Raw genomic sequence first — 19,559 nt, 5'->3', positions numbered from 1 at the left:
ACAGGCAGAAAATCGGCAAAATCTCATGTGCGGAGACGTTCGATTCTCGAGTTGCGACGCCCGGACGACAGTCGCCAGCGATAGTGAACTTACAACATGGCCACCAAGACGTATTTCCTGCTCGTACGGCTGTTGCCGATTGCCGCGCACAAAAGCATGACCTTCGAGATTAGTTCCCGGTAACGCGGAGAAGTTGCCTGTAGGGGGTGCGAATTCGCTATCGCCGTCGGAGTAGTAACCGCGCAGAAGCACATTTTATTGCGAAGCGCATTTGTGCCGTCACCGTGGACGTCGCTTTGAGGTTCCGTGTTAAATCCAAACACGGCAACATCGTCGCCGCGCGCCGTACGCTGTGTGTGCGAGTGAAAGCTTGCGGGGGTCAGCGGACTCAGTCTCGTGCGCGCGAGGGAGAAGAGGGGGGGGGGGGGGGGGGACGGGAGCGCGCTTCCGCGCTAGGCACGGCGGGGGAGGCGAGAAAGGGAGGCGTTTACTTCGGCGGCGGCCGCCGTATCTTGAAAGCGATCTGCGATGTGGAAAAAGTGTGCGCCCGCGCGGGCTTATCTTCAAAGCGAACTGCAGACAAGGTCAATATCTTGCGTTTCTTCGTCGAAGCACTCATCCTTGGAATGTATGCGTGGACGCATGTCGTTTCGCTCAAGCGCGAGGCGTCAGAAACGAAGAGCGAGCGACACGATCGTAACGTCGTATAGTGTTACCTAGTGTCAGGTTAGTGAAGTGAAGGGCTGATACTTGCGCAGTAACCAAAGAGTGGCGCTGCCAGCGCGTTGAAAAAAAAATTTTTTTCCTCCTTCGGCAACATCAACAGGAAAAGGAGAGTGCCGGCTTGGCGGGCTAGGCCAGCTGCAGCGAGCGGTGGGATCAGGTTTGAATGAAAGGAGGGGGAAAGGTCACGCCCGCGGGGGCAAGATCGCCCGGTCGAGGGATATGCAGGCCGGCCTCGCTCACGCACGCACCCGTGCGCTCGCTCTCGCCTCGCAGTCGCCGTGAATTCGAGCGCGCCTAGCGCGACGCCGCCGCTTCGCATTCCGTCGCAGCGGAGAAGGTGCTTCCGGTTGCTGCTCGCGCAAAAATGACAAAATTTGGGGTGAAATCTCTAGGTTGTTGGCGGGGAAATTTCGTTATTTCGAGGGGGTCTACTGCTGCCACTTCGTTATGTAGAGGTCTCAAATACATGTGCTTCTATGGAGTTACGGCGGGGAATAGAATAACTTCGTTATATCCAGGAATTCATTATATGGAGGTTCGTTATAAGCAGGTTTAACTGTACCACACCTTGCTATATGACATGTGGTACATGCGCGTTATATTGCAACACCATTCTATCACTACAGTTGCTCATACCTTATCTTACATTCTTGACAAAGTTATTTCTTGGAATTTTGAAAATGACAGCCCGCAAACAAATTTCATGAAACAAAACACCGAGCATGCCTTTTATATGAAATCTCTGTCTGAAATATTGAAAGTGCGAAACAAAAACAGAACCATGAAAATGATGTAATTTTTTTTTGGGGGGGGGGTGGGTGGCGAGGCGTGTACTACCTCCGGGATCGGCCCGCGCATGAGGCCGCGTTTCGAACAGAAAGCTCACCTTTGTGCATAGTGTTCGCAGCCAGCATTACCCGGTAAACATTACGATTACATAAGTTGCTGGAAAAAGTGAGAAGTCGGGGATCTTTGAATATGGTATCGCGTTCCACTCTTAAAAGCGAAGCTTAAGCGCCCTCCCAATTATTTTCCCTCTTGTTCCCCACTCGCCCCTGGTTCTAGCAACATGAAATGCAAAGTGGAATGCCTTCCTGTACACCTTATTAAAATGTAGAATCGTGCTCTTTGTGTTTTGTGTTCGAGAATCTTCGAAATAAATCACAAGGAATTTGGACCAGAGGGCACATCATACCCTTCGAAGCGTTGGTATGCTATGAAGTGAACCAAATTGTGGTCTACGTTGGGGGGTTTCGAGCGCTCGCAATGACATGTGCGAAGCCGTTGCGTTTCCAAGAATTCCACGTCCCTCGCCTCCCCTGCCTGGACTGGATGACTTGGCTGTCATCCCGCTTACGGGGAGGTACGAGCTTCCCCAATTCACTGGCCTAGTTTTGACGAGGTTCGGGCTGTTGCTGGCGCGCAAGACGGGGCCTGCAGAGACCACATCCGAACGTCGGAAGGTGCGATACGTGTTCCATCCGGCCGGCAGCGGCCCCTTTGTCCGCTGCCAGCCGTTGGTCACTGGGGCTCGTCGGGGTCGCGGCGTCGGCGGGCGCGTGCACTCTTCCGTCGTCTCTATGTCCCGAGGCGGCGCCTTCCGATCGTGCCCTCGTCTATTCCTCTGTTTGCTTCTCTTTCAATTTTTTCTGCTCTGGGGTGCGCCCTGGCAGGTGCTGACCGAAAAATAGGCGTCCTCTCTAGACTGGGTTTCTTGTTCTTAGTTTTTATCTTTCGCGGTGCGCTGTCACCAGCAGCTATTCGGCCATGTTTTGTGCAGCAATTAGGTTCAGATTTGGTCTTGTTGCTAACCCTGTATGGTATCGAAGCCCTTCATAATGTCTTGTTTTCTGTAAGGCGAGCTTCGCCTAGAGTCTCCATTGCTGCACGTGCGATCTCGCTTTGCCCTAGCTGGGACCAGGTGGTCGCGCACGTGCATCGGCACACGGAGCGGCCGGAGCAGGTGCTGACTCGGCGTCTTGTATGCATAGAGGCTCGTGGCGCTCGAACCCGCGGTGGTTGTTCGGCACGTGCTATCGGAGCATGCACACTGTGAGCAGGTTGACTTAGAAGATTGCAATTAAGAAATAGTTCTCCACAGAAACAAATCTAACCATCATATCGTTGTCCCTCAACTCTTTCCCTACCATGGGGAAAATAGGTGGTTTTTTTTGTATGTTATGGCAGATACTTTTTTTTTTCTGAAGAAACTGCTGCACTCAATAATTAATGTAACACATAAACAGAAATCAATATGAATGCACTTTTCACGCATAAAAGTTTTCTTAACGAGATTTATGTCATAAAAAGATATAAATTGTTAAAATCAAGATTGTGTGATAAAATTCAACAAAGTTGTAAAGACACGTTTGTATCTACTACGCAAAAAATGTCACAATAATTGAGATATACAAAAATGTATTGCCGTCTATTAGACACTATCTCCGCAAAAAATCAAAAATTTTCATTGAACAGGTATTCCGCTACAAAAATTTAACTGCAAGCACTGCAGTTGGGCGTGCCGGGCTGTGGCTGCTGATGTTCCGGGCAGGTTTGCGTCGTCGTCTCTTTCAGAATCAAAGTCCAACGAAAAATCAGCGTCCTCTGTCTCGCTGCTATTCGATGTATTGATAAGATTAGCCCCAGAAGAGGCAGTGGAATCGCGATATCTGCGATCTCCCGAAGCGTGCCCGCCGTTTCCGGAGCCGGACATTGTTGCGTTCTGCTTTGACGATCGTGAAACTCGGAGCGCATTTAAAAGTCACCGACTGGCGGGAAAAAAGCGAACTGCTTAGAAAACCCAAAAAATAGCTCTCCTTCTTCACGTAGTATGTCCGTGAGCGGTGAGGAAGGTCTTGAAAGCGGCATTTCAAACCATCAATAGAGCACTAACGATGCCCAATGGCCGCGGTACGGAAAGAGTTAACTTTGAGCTTTCGATTGTAGATATTCGTTTGTTGCTTTAATTGCTCCCAAAGTTGTTTGCCTTGAATCTTTGGACCATTTACAAAACTCATCAAATTCCCAAACCTTAATGTCTGCAGCGGACATAACTAAAAAAAAGAATGCTGGTCGAACAATCGACTGCAATTTAAATTTTTCATGCAGTTAGGCTTTATTAAAATATATCCGCACAGAACCAAAAGACAAAGTTTGACAAACTAAGCGTGTCTCGTGAATGTGTGACATAAATTGTGCTTCTGTAAGAAATAAAAGGGTTCCAAAATTTTCAATTGGCACTTTCAGTAATACGACCCACATGTACAGAAGGACGGCCTTGAGAAAGTCTATAATTTCGTGATCTTTGTGTCCTCTCGCGAAGTGTACCGAGTCAATTTAAACCTCCATGTTCACACTATTTTCCCGCAGCATATGTATAGTGTGATCAAAGCACCATGATCAGGCACTATATCCTTACAAATCTTTACCGCTTTCCATCTTTAATGCGCATCTCGACACATTATTAGAACGCAGCTCTTGGGCGCCCATTCCTGCAGCAAGCGTCATGCGTAACTGAGTGAACGAGCACAGTGAAAGATGAGAACGAATGCGGAGCACAGCGGGGGCTGTATTAAAGTGGCGAGAATGAAGATAGTGCGACGAGGAGAGTGCAGCGTTCTGCTGGAAAGCGGAGGAGGGTATGGTGAAAGCGTGAGAAGAAAAGCATAGTGCTGCGCACGAGGGGCTTTGCACCGATGGCTACGAGATGGCACCAGGGTTGCGCACGTTGTATGTATGAAAAAAAAAAGCACTGCGTGAGCGGAGGTTTGTGCAGCAGCTGCTGTGAATCGAGCCCACGCGTCATCCACGCGCTTCCTCTCATGATCTCCTGATTAGCGAGGCTGTCGCGCTGCACTTTGCTCCGTTTGCAACGTGCCACACAAGGCAGGTTGTCTACGCCGGCGAATATATCGTGAAATGAAAGCACGTATCCAGCTGCGCTCAAATTTTGCATTAGGGAGTATCGTAATCGTTGGTGAATTTTTTTCCCGTCATTGTCATGACAGATCAATGGCGAATTCACAAAGTTTGCAGCACGTTACACATCAGGTACTGAGGCGCCCAAACAATGATCAAATGTTAGCAAGTCTGCAAGCATTAAGATCAATATGTAATTTTAGAGGTTTCATTGCCCTCGCAGAAACAGACTGACGTGGTGCTTATATATGGTGCTTCCAAGGAATGGTTGCAGGTTGCTCGCCCTTTCCCTTGCAGGTAGGTGCAAGGGTTAGGGTGAGCCTAGAAGTGTGTCGCTGATGGCTTCATGTGCGCCCATAATTATGTTCGAGGTCATGTGATTGAGCCTGCGCTGCCCCAAGACCGTGTTACAGGAGGAGAGTGCACATCCCCTCCTCTATCCTTGTGGTCGCGCAGAGAGAGCCCATGCATACAAGGCGTGTCGCATACGCGACCCATGCATAGTATTGGGGGTTGTGTAATCTGTGTTTTGGAGATGCGGCACAGCTAAAATGTTCGACGCAAGCGGCGACGCAAAGCATGCTTGGGGGCAAGAGCGCACGCTGCCGACGCTCCTTATCACGCCAGCTAGTGTTGCAACAACGAGTACTCGTTAGCTGTCATCGAGTGAGATCTGTTGATATTTGTCTGTGCACACGAGAACACTATAACCATGCCTTTTTAGTTTGTAAGCCAAAGCTAGGTTTACTGCAATTTATACGACCTAAGAACTGGGAACCTTACTTTGGTGTAATCTTCTAATACTTTGCTATCGCTATCAAAGCTTCATTAGTTGCAAATTTTTGCCATCGGAATACTTAATTATTGTAGTTGTAAGTGAATTCAGTATTCACGAATTACCTGTAACCGATTTTGTCATGAACCTTGCACTTTATTGGTTTTGTTATCAGTAGAATTGTCACTGACGTAAAGCATGGCCAATCAATTTTTGTTTTATTTCATTATATCCGAGAATTCATGATATATCCGTAGCCGTTACAGCTAGGTTTTCCTGATGGTATGTGTGTGTGTGTGTGTGTATGTATGTGATATGGCATATATGCATTAAGATCGAGTAAATCTTGATTATTATTGTAATCTCACACTCAGTTTAGCATGTTCAATTACACTGTGTAGGAGCAATGCCTCCGAGTAGACTCACCATTGGTGTCCTCTTGTTTTGCAGGGAGGAGCTGAACATAGTGCTGCCCCCTGCAGGGCACTATGCCACTGGCGTCTGCTTCTTGGAACAGATGACAGCTCCCGAAGCAGAGAGGAGGTTCGAGGAAGAGGCCCTGGCCAACAAACTTAAGGTGCCTTTCATTATGCAGGCAGCTCATGCTTTTTGTTTCAAAGCTGATCTGAAGAATCGTGCTTATTGTACCCCTGCATGGATACTATAGACGCAGGTTTTATGCTGTGTAGAGCCACTATGAAAGGAACACAGAATGGGAAGGTTCAGATCCAAGCCTAGATATTGATATAGTTTTTGATGGGTTTATGAAATGCTAGTGTAGTTGATTTAAGCTCTGTCATATGCAATCCGTGGAACTATGCAATCCGTGGATAGGGAAGCGACGCTGGTGCTGGCTGTGCGATTTACGCCAGCAATCGTTACCACTTGCGCTGTGATAATGGTTTTGTCAGTTTTTCCATTGTACTATTGGGTTTTAGTGGCACATATCTTAGGCAATGGCCAAGATATGAAATCAAAAGTTATCAAACCCACAAACAGTCAATACAAGAAAATAGGGGGCAGAAATGGGAGTCTGTTGATGTGATGGCAAGTGTGCAGAGCAATAAGAAAGACAATGTGGTGTCGTATAGAAATTCGTGACCATTTGATTTAGGTTAATTAGGCAGTTTTTGGATGTCAGCATTTGGCTACCGCTGGCTCTGATTTTAACTGGTTGTGAAAGGTAATTAGCTGATAATCGAGCTAGACTTGTGGGTCTTATTTCTTGCTTTTCATGGGTGTTTTCTTGAAAGAGAGGTTTTTCAATTGGAAAGGAAGATCACAAAGTTAGCAAGAGGCCATAAGATCCCAATTGGTACAATTTGCTCCTATACAATTGGTCAAGGTTCCAGTTGGAACTCAACTTTGATTTCAATTGGTTCCACTTGAGTTTGATTCCACTTGGAACCAAACTGGAACCAATTTCAGTACAGCTGGTTAAGGTTTCACTTGTGTCCTAACTGGATCCAATTGCTTCCAGTACAAACAACTGGTAAATGTTCCAAGCTGAAACCAGTTTTGCCGAGTTGGTTTCTCACAGCGACCAGCTGATCCTAGTTAAAGGCTCGAGAACAAGTTAAGGACCGCACAAAGAGCGTTGGAACGAAAAATGTTAGGCCTAACTTTAAGAGACGGGAAGAGAGTGGTGTGGATCAGAGAACAAACGGGGATAGCCGATATTCTAGTTGACAATAAGCGGAAGAAATGGAGCTGGGCAGGCCATGTAATGCGTAGGATGGATAACCGGTGGACCATTAGGGTTACAGAATGGATACCAAGAGAAGGGAAGCGCAGTCGAGGACGGCAGAAAACTAGGTGGGGTGATGAAGTTAGGAAATTTGCAAGCGCAAGTTGGAATCAGCTAGCGCACGACAGGGGTAATTGGAGATCACAGGGAGAGGCCTTCGTCCTGCAGTGGACATAAATACAGGCTGATGATGATGATGATGAAAGGCAGTTGGATTACCAGTTAAAAATTCAGACGGATATGCTACTTAAAGCAAATAAAAAGAGGTGTTTAGTGAATTGCCAAGATAGAACTTCTGTCAAGCACTTTCTCTTGGTCGCTGGGTGTGCAGGTTCTCTGCTGGAGGACCCTGCCCACAGATGACACAACCCTGGGCTCGGTGGCCCGTTCCACGGAGCCCTACATGCGCCAGGTATTTGTGGTGCCCACCGGTGGACAGGCAGGCAGCGATTTCAAGCGAGACGTGAGTTGACCCACTTTCGTCCTTCTGTGGGACTCTCGTCGATTCTCTCTGACCAGCTGCATCACCATAAGGCTTCGATCTGGTGCCGAGAAAGCTGGGAGTCATGACCACACTTTCATTGAAATGTTTGGCAGGAACATTCTGTTTGGTGTTCAGTGTTGTGCGATCCCTGCAACACTACTTGGTAGCGCATTTCCAGTCATAGGGCCCACAGAATAAAGAAATTAAAGTACTTTAATAAATGCGTGTTTGTTGGTGCTTCAGCATAAGCCCCGAGGGCATAATAAATAAATTAAAAAATAAATGAACAAACAAACATTAACTAAGAAACTCGCAGTAAACAGTGCTTGAATGAGGGAAGCCTCAATCTACAGCCATTGTTTTGGCTAGGGCACTTTTCCTCAGGCCAGCAGCTGCTTATAGTTCAGTAGCTTGTCCAGCAGCAGTTGCACTTGCGAAGACCACTCCCCTTATCGAAGTGTTAGACTGTGGCTCGGGCTTTCCTCATTCACTTACTAATAATCATTTCATCTCTACATTCCTTTGACTTATATTTGTCTTGTCATTGTTATACGAGTCACTAAACATGCTTTGCATCAGCAGCTTCTGCTCAATTTGCTGATCTGTCCTGGCTGCTCATATATTTTTCTTCATGCACCAGTTGTAACATGTACGTTTCGCGTATTCTCAGCACAATATCAGCACATCTATTGCGTACTGTATAATGGCCAACTGTAATCATTGCTCAAGTGTAGGCTGTGTATGTGTTTGTCAGCTTTATGTTGTAACTCGCAAACTGCCAGTCGGTACCTACAGCAGCAAGTCACTGCATGCATGAAAAATGCTTGACAGAACTTTGCTCGAAACGTGTTGCAGATATGTTGTATTGACTGAAATCCTTGTTCCAGAAAAAATGTGAAACTGCACGAAGGCCTGTCAACATTGTTGCATATGGCAATAAGAAATTGACTTGCTGTTGCTAACATGTTTATGTTCTTTTTGCTATGTAAATTGGTTCATGTATGAAAATGGCCTGGGTTTGTCATTAATGCAGGTAATTAAGCAACACTACAAAGGGCTTGAGCTCCTTGCTGAAGACTGCATCATCTTGGTGTAAAAAGCAAGAGTTGTAAATAAGAGCATCCCCAGGTTTAAAAAAAAAAAAAACCTATCCGCACATTTTTATAATAAAACTTTATAGTTTCTATTGATTGCGCTACGAATGTACTGTATTCATGCTCGTATTGTAGCTCTGCATAAAATCAGCACTAGTATTGCAGTGCACTCGTAACATAATTATGCACATCAGCAGTACAGATAACCATAAGGGATTTATTGATTCATTGATTGATTGATACTGTCTCTGCAGGTGTTCGTCCTCCGGAAGGTCACCTCCCACAAGATCCCCACTGATAAGCTGCGTTACTATATATGCAGCCTGTCACCGGACACTATCGTATACAAGGTGAGACAATTAAGGGACAAGTCCGTTTGAATACGTTTTATTACACCCTTGTCTAGCATGTTTGCTGTAAGATCATTCTCTCTTAAAACTCTGTGTCTTTAGTGCAGTATATCTGATTGTGTCAAAATCACAGAAAACTAAAAGAGGCCATAACGACGCTCCAGTGTGGCTGTTGTTCACTTGAGTCTCCACCTTGTGCCAGCAGGCCACAAACACTGCAAATTCTGCCTACTGGAATGACATGGAGACATCAGACAGAAGGCATGTACAAACCCAAAGAACAGCCAGCGCGAGTATAGTCCTCGGAGAACGGCTTGTTGAAAATGTTAAGTACGTACACTGCCACGAAATGTAGCCATTGCACCACTATCTTTTGCCTAAAGCTTGAGTTTATACTCGATGGCACAAAATAATGAAGAAGGCATGTGGCCTGGACGCAGTTTCACATGTGCAAAACTGTGTCCTGTTTGTTTATTGCGATAGAATTATATGGACGCTGGTTCACGTACGGTCAATAGCACACGCGTGGCTCACAAGTGGACGGTTAGAAGGTCTTCAGAGATGCGCAATGCGTTCCGCTGTAACAGCGAGTGCGACTGTAAGAACGAGGGCAGCGCTCTGCCTTCCGTTGCTGGCATGAGTGTTATGCGCACAAACACTTTGCTTTCCTGCTTTGTAGCTGTGTGCATGCTATACCGTGGTGCATAGTAAACTTGAAGCTACGAACACCGACTGTTTTTCGTTGAATGCATCTCGTGCAACATCGATGCGCGTTGCCTCCATCGCTGCTGGCAGCGCTCCTCATCAGGCTAGTGTTACGAGATGCCCGGTAGCTGTCAGGGTACTGTTTCTACTGCTCAGCAGCACTTACCAGGGACGCTGCATCTCGCAAACATGTCGTCCCACGTATCTTCGGAGCATGGGCCAACGAGATCAGGCCCACCACTAAACATTGCTATCACCCTCACTGCTTTGCGGAACTGCCAATTTTCTAATCTCGCATGTCTTCAGGCGTTGCGCAGCAGCTAAATAAGACGTTGGGGACTTGTTTGCCTGCTATGGTGGCCCCGCTTCAGTGGGATCAGAATGCAAAGCACCCTTGTGTACTTAAATTTAGATATCTTGTCAGGAACCTCCAGAGGGCCAGAATTAATCTGTAGCCTCCCACACAGGTTTACCTCACAACACACTATGCAGCATCAGGGGGTTAATTATTATAATCAAGACCCCGTCTTTGCCTTTCTTCTTTCGCAGGGTCAGCTGACGACCACCCAGTTGTGGCGTTACTTCTTGGACCTCCAGGACCCCCAGTGCGAGACATACTTGGCCCTCGTCCATGCCCGCTTCTCGACAAACACCTTCCCTAGCTGGGAGAGGGCCCACCCACTGCGGTAAGACTGCTTTTTTGTGATGCTGTCATTAGCAGCATGTGGTATGCTTCATACGTAGGTCCCATCCAAATTGAGAATGCTAGTGCATAGAAAGCAGCTGTTTGGTGCACTTGGTGCACCAAATAATGCACTTGGTGACTTATATGCTAACTGCTTCAGTTCTGTAATGGTCGTGTAAGAAATGGAATTTTCTTGGATATATGTTGACATCTAAAAGGATGTTTGTGCACATCTCACAATTTGCAAAATACTATTAAGTTTGATGGCAGGGTGTCGCACCAAGTTGAAAAAGAACTGCTCTGTAAGCTTTGCCCAAAATAGTAGGTCAATTTTCCTTCGCATAATTTCGAGCCCAAGAGTTAGCAATTATGTGTGCATCTGCTTGAAGAACCACACTGCAAAGCACTCCACTCGATTGACACTGTGATTTCTGGTTTTCCACAGGCTCTTGGCTCACAATGGAGAGATCAACACGCTCCAGGGCAACGTGAACCTGATGAGTGCCCGCGAGGGCGTCATGCACACGTCCATCTTTGGGGACCGGCTCCGCGAGCTGTACCCTGTGGTTGAGCCCAACCTGTCCGACTCTGGCAGTGTGGACACAGTGCTCGAGTTCCTTGTCATGGCTGGCCAACGCACTCTTCCTGAGGTCAGTGGCCTCTTTTTGCAGCAAGTGGTGTTAAAAGTACTTGTACCCGCTTTCATGGCATCAATCACAGGTGTCGTTTGTAGGTGCTTTGTCAACTGCCGAAATGTGGGGGAAATGTGTTGCCCAAACACGGCCAGGCAAAACGAATGTTTGTTGCAAAAACATTGTTGATTGTCATGATGCAACATCCAAGCCTGATGTTCCCACAATTCAGGCCTCTTACTGGGCACCGAATCTCTCAAACGTGCTATGATTCCCTGGTAAACTCCTTCGTTTACGATCTGACCATGTGGCACTAATTCCTGATGGACATTGCCTTTGCAGTCAAAAACATAACCAACATCACCTTTATTTTTGACCGACTCATGCGTGCTTTTTTTGGATGAGGAGAACCTTTGGCCACTTACTGCGATGGCTGCACTTTCGTTTCAAGATCACAGTCATAAACCCTTGTCTCATCGCCTGTTATGATGTTCTAAAGAAAGTTTTCATCGTCATTGGCAGCGGCGAGCAGTTCCTGGCTGATTTCAACATGGGTCTGCTTCTGTTCGTCAGTCAACAAACGCGGCACGAATTTCGCACTGACACGACGCATCCCAAGTTTGTCACTCAAAATTTCATGACATGATCCTACGCTGATACCCACTTCGTCAGCGACTTCTCGAACTGTCAAACGACGATTTCCACGAATCACAGTTCGAACTCTCTCGACGTGGTCATCATCTGTTGATGTGGAAGGTCGTCCAGGCTTGGGATCGTCACCGACTGACATTCTTCCGTCCTCAAAACGCGTGAACCAATCATAGCACTGCGTGCGACTCGTACAGCCCTCCCCGTATGCTTGGCTAAGCAACTGAAATGTCTCTGTGAAAGTTTTCCCAAGTTTGTAGCAGAACTTCACACACACATGCTGTTCTTCCAATTCCTTCATTGTCACTTTGGCACCAATTCGAAGAACAGCTTGTTCATGTGCTCACTTCAGCGGCTGTAGCTCGCCAACTAACGGTCTGAGCGATACGCGGCAAATGGCAGTTTGTTGTCTAAACCTGCCGCTACATGCGCTCAGTAGCTGCAGCGCGCTCCCTCTGTCGGTTGACGTGCTATTTCAAAATTTTGATTTCTTTTTGAACACACCTCGTACATGTTTCTGTTGGCTGCTGTCTGGCCTAGTAGACAATTTAGGTCACTAGATATGTGCGTAAACAGGCAACTTCATCACTGCATACGGTATATTGGTGTGTGCCCATTCTTGGTCATTCCCCCAGAATGAATATGCCAAGGTGACACAAGGGTGTGTAGCCTTAAATATATTGAAGCAATAGCACCCCATTCACAACAGACACATCCGCATTGAGCACGGCCGCTTGATAGATAACCATTGCAATGAAGTTGCAGCCAGGATACTAGGGACAGTGGGTGTTGCTACGGAGTTTGAACTTGAGCGCTGTGACTACAAGCTATTCTATTTCATGATATCATTTGGCACTGTGGTTGGCAGTGACATTGCCACTTCATGTGTCTGTTTGTGATGCACATAATTTTTTGTTCACGTTGATTCATCTCGTGTATGTTTCATAATTCAGGGCTAGTGTAGGGATGTGCATTAGGTCGCATAAGAAAGCTGTTGCCAACATTGATGGTCATTTTCAGTTGTTTCTGCCATAATTTTTTTTTTTTGCAAGGAGAATGAGGGTTAAAACAATGGGATCATATTTGCCTCGCTAGCAGAAAGCCACAGAGCAGTGAAATCTTCCTTGGTGGGACCGTATGTCCAGGAATCCAGTGTTTGTGCTGTATCTTGTTTTCATGTCAGACTGGGCTTAGAGCTGCTCAAAACCAGTCCGCTATTAAAAAAGAATACTAATTAAGTAATCATAGTTGGCCATGCAAATGAGAGTCTGAGAAGCCACCCCAGAATGGCATTAGCTGGGTTGATGATAATAAGGAGAACAATGGCAGCACAGTGATTATCAGTATATGAAAATAACAGTAATGTTGACGGAACAGGGAGGGTATGACAATGCCGCAGAAAGAACAATGGCAACATGACAATAATTCCAATGTTATAGCATGGTAGTTGCCGCATTGAAGGCAGGGAATCAAAACCTGGGTCAGTACAAGTAGACCTTTCTTTTCTCACGGCTTCAGCTTAAGAAGCATGATGGCACTTGCAGCAGATGCCACAAACTTATATACTCACATTGTAGACAAGCAGCCTGGAATTGAACGGCTACTGTTTTCTCTGTGCTCGATATTTCATAGTTGTCATATACCTAGCCTGTAAAGAAACATCTGTCATTGCTTCATAATGTCATTTTTCTTGATATGCCAGTAATCATACATTACAGCAAATTAGACAGGCAAAACAATTCCTTACGAGCTTGGAAGCAATGGCTGTTCTTTAATTTTGTTTTGTTTATAGCTTCTATCCTGCAACGAAAGAATCAACTTCACAGTGCTTTAAATTTTGCAATGATGAAGCTGACTGTTAGGATAGAGGGAGTGAACCATTGTGCATGTGCAGCTGCTTTGCTTACATACCTTTCATGGACTAAAGAATTGTAGGAAAGCTTTCTAAGGGATTTACATATGGGCATAATTATGTGACATTGATTATGTTGATTATGTGTCACCTAACGTTGAAACAGGAAAACAGTGGTGTACGTAGATCAGACATCAAATGGAGGTAGCCAGCACTTGAGATTAAGAGGTAGAAGTGGAGTTGGGACAGATAACCCATGACAGATAACCACTAGTGTGATAGCATTTTATAAAGGGTATCATGGGAAGGGAGGCACAGTAGCAGGACATTGAGAACTAGGTGATGTGATGAAATTAGGAGATGGTAGGTGTAGGATGGCGTTGGCTGGCACCAGACGAGTTAAAAAGCACAACACAGGTAATTTCAGATTGCCGAGAGAGGCCTTCGTCCTGCAGTGGATATAAAAATAGGACGATGATAATAATCATGTAGGTGTTATGTCTCTGCAAGGTGATAGCAGTAGAACCTCGTTGGTGCAGTTTGAAACAGAAGAGAGAAGGAAGTGGGAAAAAATGCTGCATTGCTGTACTGAACTAGCAGTACAGTCACCCAGATATTCAATGAAGTGCCTCTGTAGACAGTGCCAAAGGCATTGTCCAGGAACTTTCGTTTCAAGTTGAAGTTGGCCTGGGAAATGTTCAGGGCTAGAGACATCCTTCCCTCAGCAGCATGGACTTTTGGCCTCGATGTTGTGTTTATGCATTGCACAGTCTTGACGGTGATATCGTTGTGCCTCGCTCAATGATGAGAAAATCATTGTTAAATCTTCCATAATTCAGTGGGTGGTTGATGTAAGGTCAGTGCGTTTTGTTAAGAACATTTCCCACTAGGAAGTCTTATGAACCTCGAACCTTTACTGGTTCGTAATGCAGAAGCCAGTGTAAATTTTTTCATGATTCAGTGACTGTTTCATTTAAAATCGGTGCCTTTTTAACGTTTTCCACCAGTAAGTTGTATGAACTGAGAACACATTGAGAAGGTTTATTTAATGATGCATTTAATACTTAATGCAGCAAATATATGCTCCTTGACTGTTTTATGAAGCAAGGGTCACTGTTGGATCATTCAACATTCAGTGGCTCTTTCATAAAAAGATAACCTGCTTTTTGCACAGAACACCTTCCACTCATTAATCCTATGAATTTAGAACATATCAAAGAGGTTTGTTTGTAATTATAACAAAAAGCAAAGATGAGTAAAAAATGAAAGAAGCTCCTTGACTGTTTCACGTATGAAAAGGCACGGTTGAATCCTTTATGATTCTGTGGCTTTTTCACGTAAGATCAGTGCCGTTCTGGAGCATTATTTTCAGGTGAATGCTTTTGGAAATGCTCTCACTTTCGTTATATTTATTGCGACTAGTGCTGGACACATTAGCATCTATAAACGACACAGCTTTCCTGACCCAATGCTAAGCACGCTGTTTAAGTGCAGTTGGCACAATGCCCGGAATGCTGTTGCCAGTGGATGCCAATGCATCTGGTGCAACTTGCACCAAAACATGCAAAAGTAAAAGTGTATATCCTGAAGTGATCACCTGACAACATCGCCTCTGCTCAAAGCACTTTGGTAACGGTTGCCGACTCTCTGTGGTTTTCGTTGTTGTGCTGTTTGCAGGCGGTTATGACTATGGTGCCCGAGGCATGGCAGAACAATGAGCAGATGAACGTTGAGAAGCGGCGGTTTTACCAATGGAGTGGCTGCGCCATGGAACCCTGGGATGGTCCAGGTGAGTTTAATCCTAAAAGTTAACTCAGCTGCACAGCCATAACTGTTAAAGAGGTGAAAAGCACCGTCTTTTCTTGAAGCAAGCTATGAGCTGAGCTTATAGCTATGTTGAGTCTTAGCCATGTATTCAAACATTGGTGCGTTTCATGCTTGTTGGTGTTTTGTTAGTAGCAGTGTACAGTCAAACCTCGATATAACGAAGTTGTAATTACAGCGAAAAACTTCGTTATATCGAGAATTTCGTTTTATCAAGGTTTCGTTAATTCACTAGAACTAAGATGGGGAAATAAAAATAGTTTGTTACATTGCGAATTTCGTTAAATCGAGGTTTGTTATATCACAGTTTGACTGTAATGTACAATATGACATCATCCCTTTGTTGAGATGTTAACTATGCTTGGACAAAGGGAGAAGCACTTACAAGCATTCATACTTTGCATAGATGAGTGGAAGTTTGCGCACACATTGAAATATGGCATAGAATTTTGTAGTGACCGGAGCATTTTCTTTCAAGATTTTGCTCATGATCTGTGGATGCCACTGTGTGCAGCTGGAGATGCAAAACTATATTTTTCGTATTGAGCCTAAGATTTCTTTTGCTAGTGCTAGCCAGCCTGCCTCCAAAAGGCGAAGTTGTCTTATATGTATGATATGTATGACCATGATTATGAATTGATGCAGGTGTGAGCTTGGCTTATGGCTTAGTTCAAAGAAAAACATTGTGCTTTTCACCTCCGAAAGTTACGTATTATAGTGCTTCTGGTTTTTCTCATTTATGTTACTCACTGCAAGTGTTACACAAGTCAGGGCTGTAATATGATAATGTTGCGCTGAATAACTGTTTGCGTTTCACAGGTAATTATGAGTGCACACAATTTTCCAACTGTTTCTTTTGTATCTTTATGTTATTAAATTTTGCTTATTAGGCGAAGGGAGTGGAGAAAAATTGGCTGCACTTTGTCTTCTAAAGTGAGACTGTACAAATGATTTCTCCATTCAGCTGCTGCCTTGTGTACTTAAAAGAAAATTTTGTGTGCAGTTTGTAAAAAAAATGTTCCAGCATAAATAATGCCCAAAGCTTAATGCATTGCAATCACGCATTTGAGTCGGGATGTCTTCAGTACATAGTGTTCTTTTTGTGACCACACATTGTGTGTGCTACATTTAGTTCCTGGCTCATACTACCTTTTGCAATTTATTGTCTACTTAGGCAGTTCTTTAGGGTTGTGTTTTACCTGCAAGTTCATCTGTTTTCAATGCAGCACTGCTGACCTTCTCGGATGGCCGTTACATTGGGGCCATCCTTGACCGAAATGGACTGCGGCCATCGCGCTATTACATCACCAAGGACAACTACATGGTGATGGCAAGCGAAGTCGGTGTGCTCGACATTCCGTCTGAGATGATTGTGCAGAAGGTATGCATTCCTGGTTTTTCCTTCCCTTTGCTGCTTCAGTGTCGAGGTTGCATGCATGTTCTGTCTGTGGTAAGATGAAACACAGTGCTGTAGGGGTGGCAGCGATAACAACACGGTGATTCTTGAGCATGCGGGATGCCGACTGTCACTTATAAGCCATGCAGCAGTGAGTCTCGATCTTCAGAGCACCAATAGCATGCCTCAAGCTGTCGTGCCCATGACTCGTAAGCTCACTGATAATGCCAGTGGCAATAAAGTGCTCACTGAGCACTTATGTAATTAACATATCTGTGATCTGCATATGATCTGCCACTGCACATTGTTGCAAAATGCTGCATCCATGAATTTTATCGCTTTCCTCGTTTTGTTCACCGACTTGCTGATTGACCTGGGGTTTGGGTAGTGTTTTAAGGTAACCCGCATTTCACTGGCAATATTACTTTTCACTCCTTCAAGATTGTTGCAGTTGTGAAATGTGCAATGGGTGTGATTGCGATCTCGCAGTTCGTAGCACTGTGCAGACGGTGCCGATTTGTGTAGTTTCGATTTCTGCAGGCCGATATTCCTGCGGGCTATGGTGATATGGCTGGAGCAGGTTTGGGATCACGGCTGTCCAAGTGCTGATGGTGGCATGCCTAATTTTTCGCAGGTTTATGAGTTGCAACTGTTCACAATATTGTGGCCTGCAAATTCATTATGTTGAGCCCCTAGTAAAAACAGAGAAAGCATAAAAGTTGCTATTTTGAAATAATCGGTCTTTTGAAATTCGTAGTAATCAGATATTTTTACATTACGTGATCACTTTTAACATTTTATATTAAAATCCCCTCCTGCTGGCTTGTGATTTTTCAAATTTTCGTTAATCTGAAAAATTTGTTAATATGAGGTTCGTAGTAATGAAATTTCACTGTATAGTAATATGAGTGATGATCTTAGTATGCTTGGGAATATCCGCAAGCGCAGTCTCAAAGTCTAATTTAGTAGTACATGCTTTTGTGTATGGTAATAGTATCACCCACCCGATAGGGGCGGAATGTTACAAAGAAGCCCATTTTAGTGTCTTTGAAAAGTGAACTTTGCAGATGAAGAAAAATAGTCTTCATTTAGGGATCAAACCTAGAATCAAACTTAAGACAGTTGCACTATGATTTTGGGTAAAGGAAGCCTACAGGTAGCCGCTTGAGAAACAGCTGAAAGCACTGGAAGCTTGAAACAAATGAAGTATGAGAACTTTGTATGGAGCCTAGTCTAGCTCTATTCAATGTTTGATATTTTTTTTTTCGGTTTTGTTATTTCTGCACAGGAACATTTCTGCCTAACACAGTTGTCATTGTTAGTGAACCACATCAATTATTTTATGCATGAAACTTAACAATAGCTATTTGAGCTGTGAGCAAACGCTCATTAATGCGGGCTTGATACCAGCTATGTAAAGAATATGAGCTTGCCTGAAAGCCTCTATCTGTGGTTTGTAGAATGTTATGTTCCCTTTTGTCTGCTGCATCCAGGGTCGTCTGCGACCTGGACGCATGCTGCTTGTCGACACCCTGGAGAAGAATGTCACCAAGGATGAGGAACTGAAGTTGCAGATCGCCCGCCAGAGGCCTCTGGCTGATTGGCTCAAGGAAATGGTGCGTGCTTTTCTCGCAACAGCTACCGTGGGCTACCAGGACTGCAGTAGTGTAACAACTGCGCTAATTATACCTCAAGTTAACAGTGCGAAAGTCGTCTACACGTGCAGATGTCTTAGCACTTACAAGGGAACAGGAGGGAACACAAGAGGAAAAAGGCAGAGGAGAGGTTAACCAGATTCAGTGTCCGGTTGGCTACTCTGCACTTGGGGGTGGGGTACAGCTGTGGAATTGAGGCATAAAAAGTGCAAGAAGGGCACACCTTAGCACTTGCAACTAACGTGACGGAGACCTGATGCAGACTTTCACTGTGTGATGAACCTATGTGGTTGCGTGGCCCCTTTCTCTAATGTAAAATATTATTGGTGTACCAGTCACTTATTGCTAATTACAGCAAAAAGTGATGACACTGAAGAAAGCTAGGAAGGACACAAGATGAAGGACACTAGCACCGTTTCATTCACAACTCTGTTTTGTCTGTGCATGTGTAAACCATATGTGCAGAACCACATCTTCTGTTCAAGTTCTGAAAGCATGTTCAGGCCTAGCTATTTCTTGAAAGCCTCGCCTAAGCTTGGGAAGGCAGAGTATGTGCAAGTAAAGACATTGGATAGGCTACTTATTTGCAGTTCTTTCCGGTGAAATATCTGGCGCTGTTTCGCAGTTCACTTTGGCGGACTTGCACGAAGCGGCGGGACCCGTTCACGTGCCGGGACTGCGTCGCCAGGACACGAGCACCTTTGCCAAGAGTAGCAAGGTGTTCCAAGACTTGCGACTGCCCCTATTTGGCTATTCTCCGGAGACCATCAACCTCCTGCTGCTTCCCATGGTCCAGACTGAGTGAGTTACCTTGAGGCCATGTTTCCATTTTTTCAGTTAAGGGTAAGCGTGAGAATCGTAGTTGACATCGTAAAAACAACAGCATAGTGGCTGTCTTGCACAGAAAACATCAAGAGCGAGCAGTACATGAACTTGAGAACCATGCATGGACAGCAACAAGAATTTCGCATTGTTGTGGTTTGACATGGTGGAAAGTTGTGCAAGCATTGCCAGATGGCCAGAATTGATGCACAGGGCAGTAATGGCACAGTTATAGGACGTAGCTTT

General features: G+C 45.1%; 1 protein-coding gene across 1 annotated transcript in view; it reads left to right on the top strand.

The window, feature by feature from the left end:
* LOC119461673 (uncharacterized) overlaps positions 1-19,559 on the top strand; it is a 137,573-nt gene that overhangs the window by 18,899 nt on the left and 99,115 nt on the right. The window contains exons 3-11 of the mRNA XM_037723043.2: positions 5,870-5,996; positions 7,498-7,629; positions 8,999-9,094; positions 10,349-10,485; positions 10,930-11,134; positions 15,294-15,405; positions 16,667-16,821; positions 18,330-18,452; positions 19,117-19,292. Coding sequence (XP_037578971.1) covers positions 5,870-5,996; positions 7,498-7,629; positions 8,999-9,094; positions 10,349-10,485; positions 10,930-11,134; positions 15,294-15,405; positions 16,667-16,821; positions 18,330-18,452; positions 19,117-19,292 — 1,263 coding nt within the window. The remainder of the gene's footprint in view (positions 1-5,869; positions 5,997-7,497; positions 7,630-8,998; positions 9,095-10,348; positions 10,486-10,929; positions 11,135-15,293; positions 15,406-16,666; positions 16,822-18,329; positions 18,453-19,116; positions 19,293-19,559) is intronic.

The sequence above is a fragment of the Dermacentor silvarum genome, chromosome 8, assembly GCF_013339745.2.
Source record: "Dermacentor silvarum isolate Dsil-2018 chromosome 8, BIME_Dsil_1.4, whole genome shotgun sequence".
In the NCBI taxonomy this organism is placed as follows: Eukaryota; Metazoa; Arthropoda; class Arachnida; order Ixodida; family Ixodidae; genus Dermacentor; species Dermacentor silvarum.
Note: the sequence above shows the minus strand (reverse complement) of the source record. Positions and strands in the feature narration are given on the sequence as shown.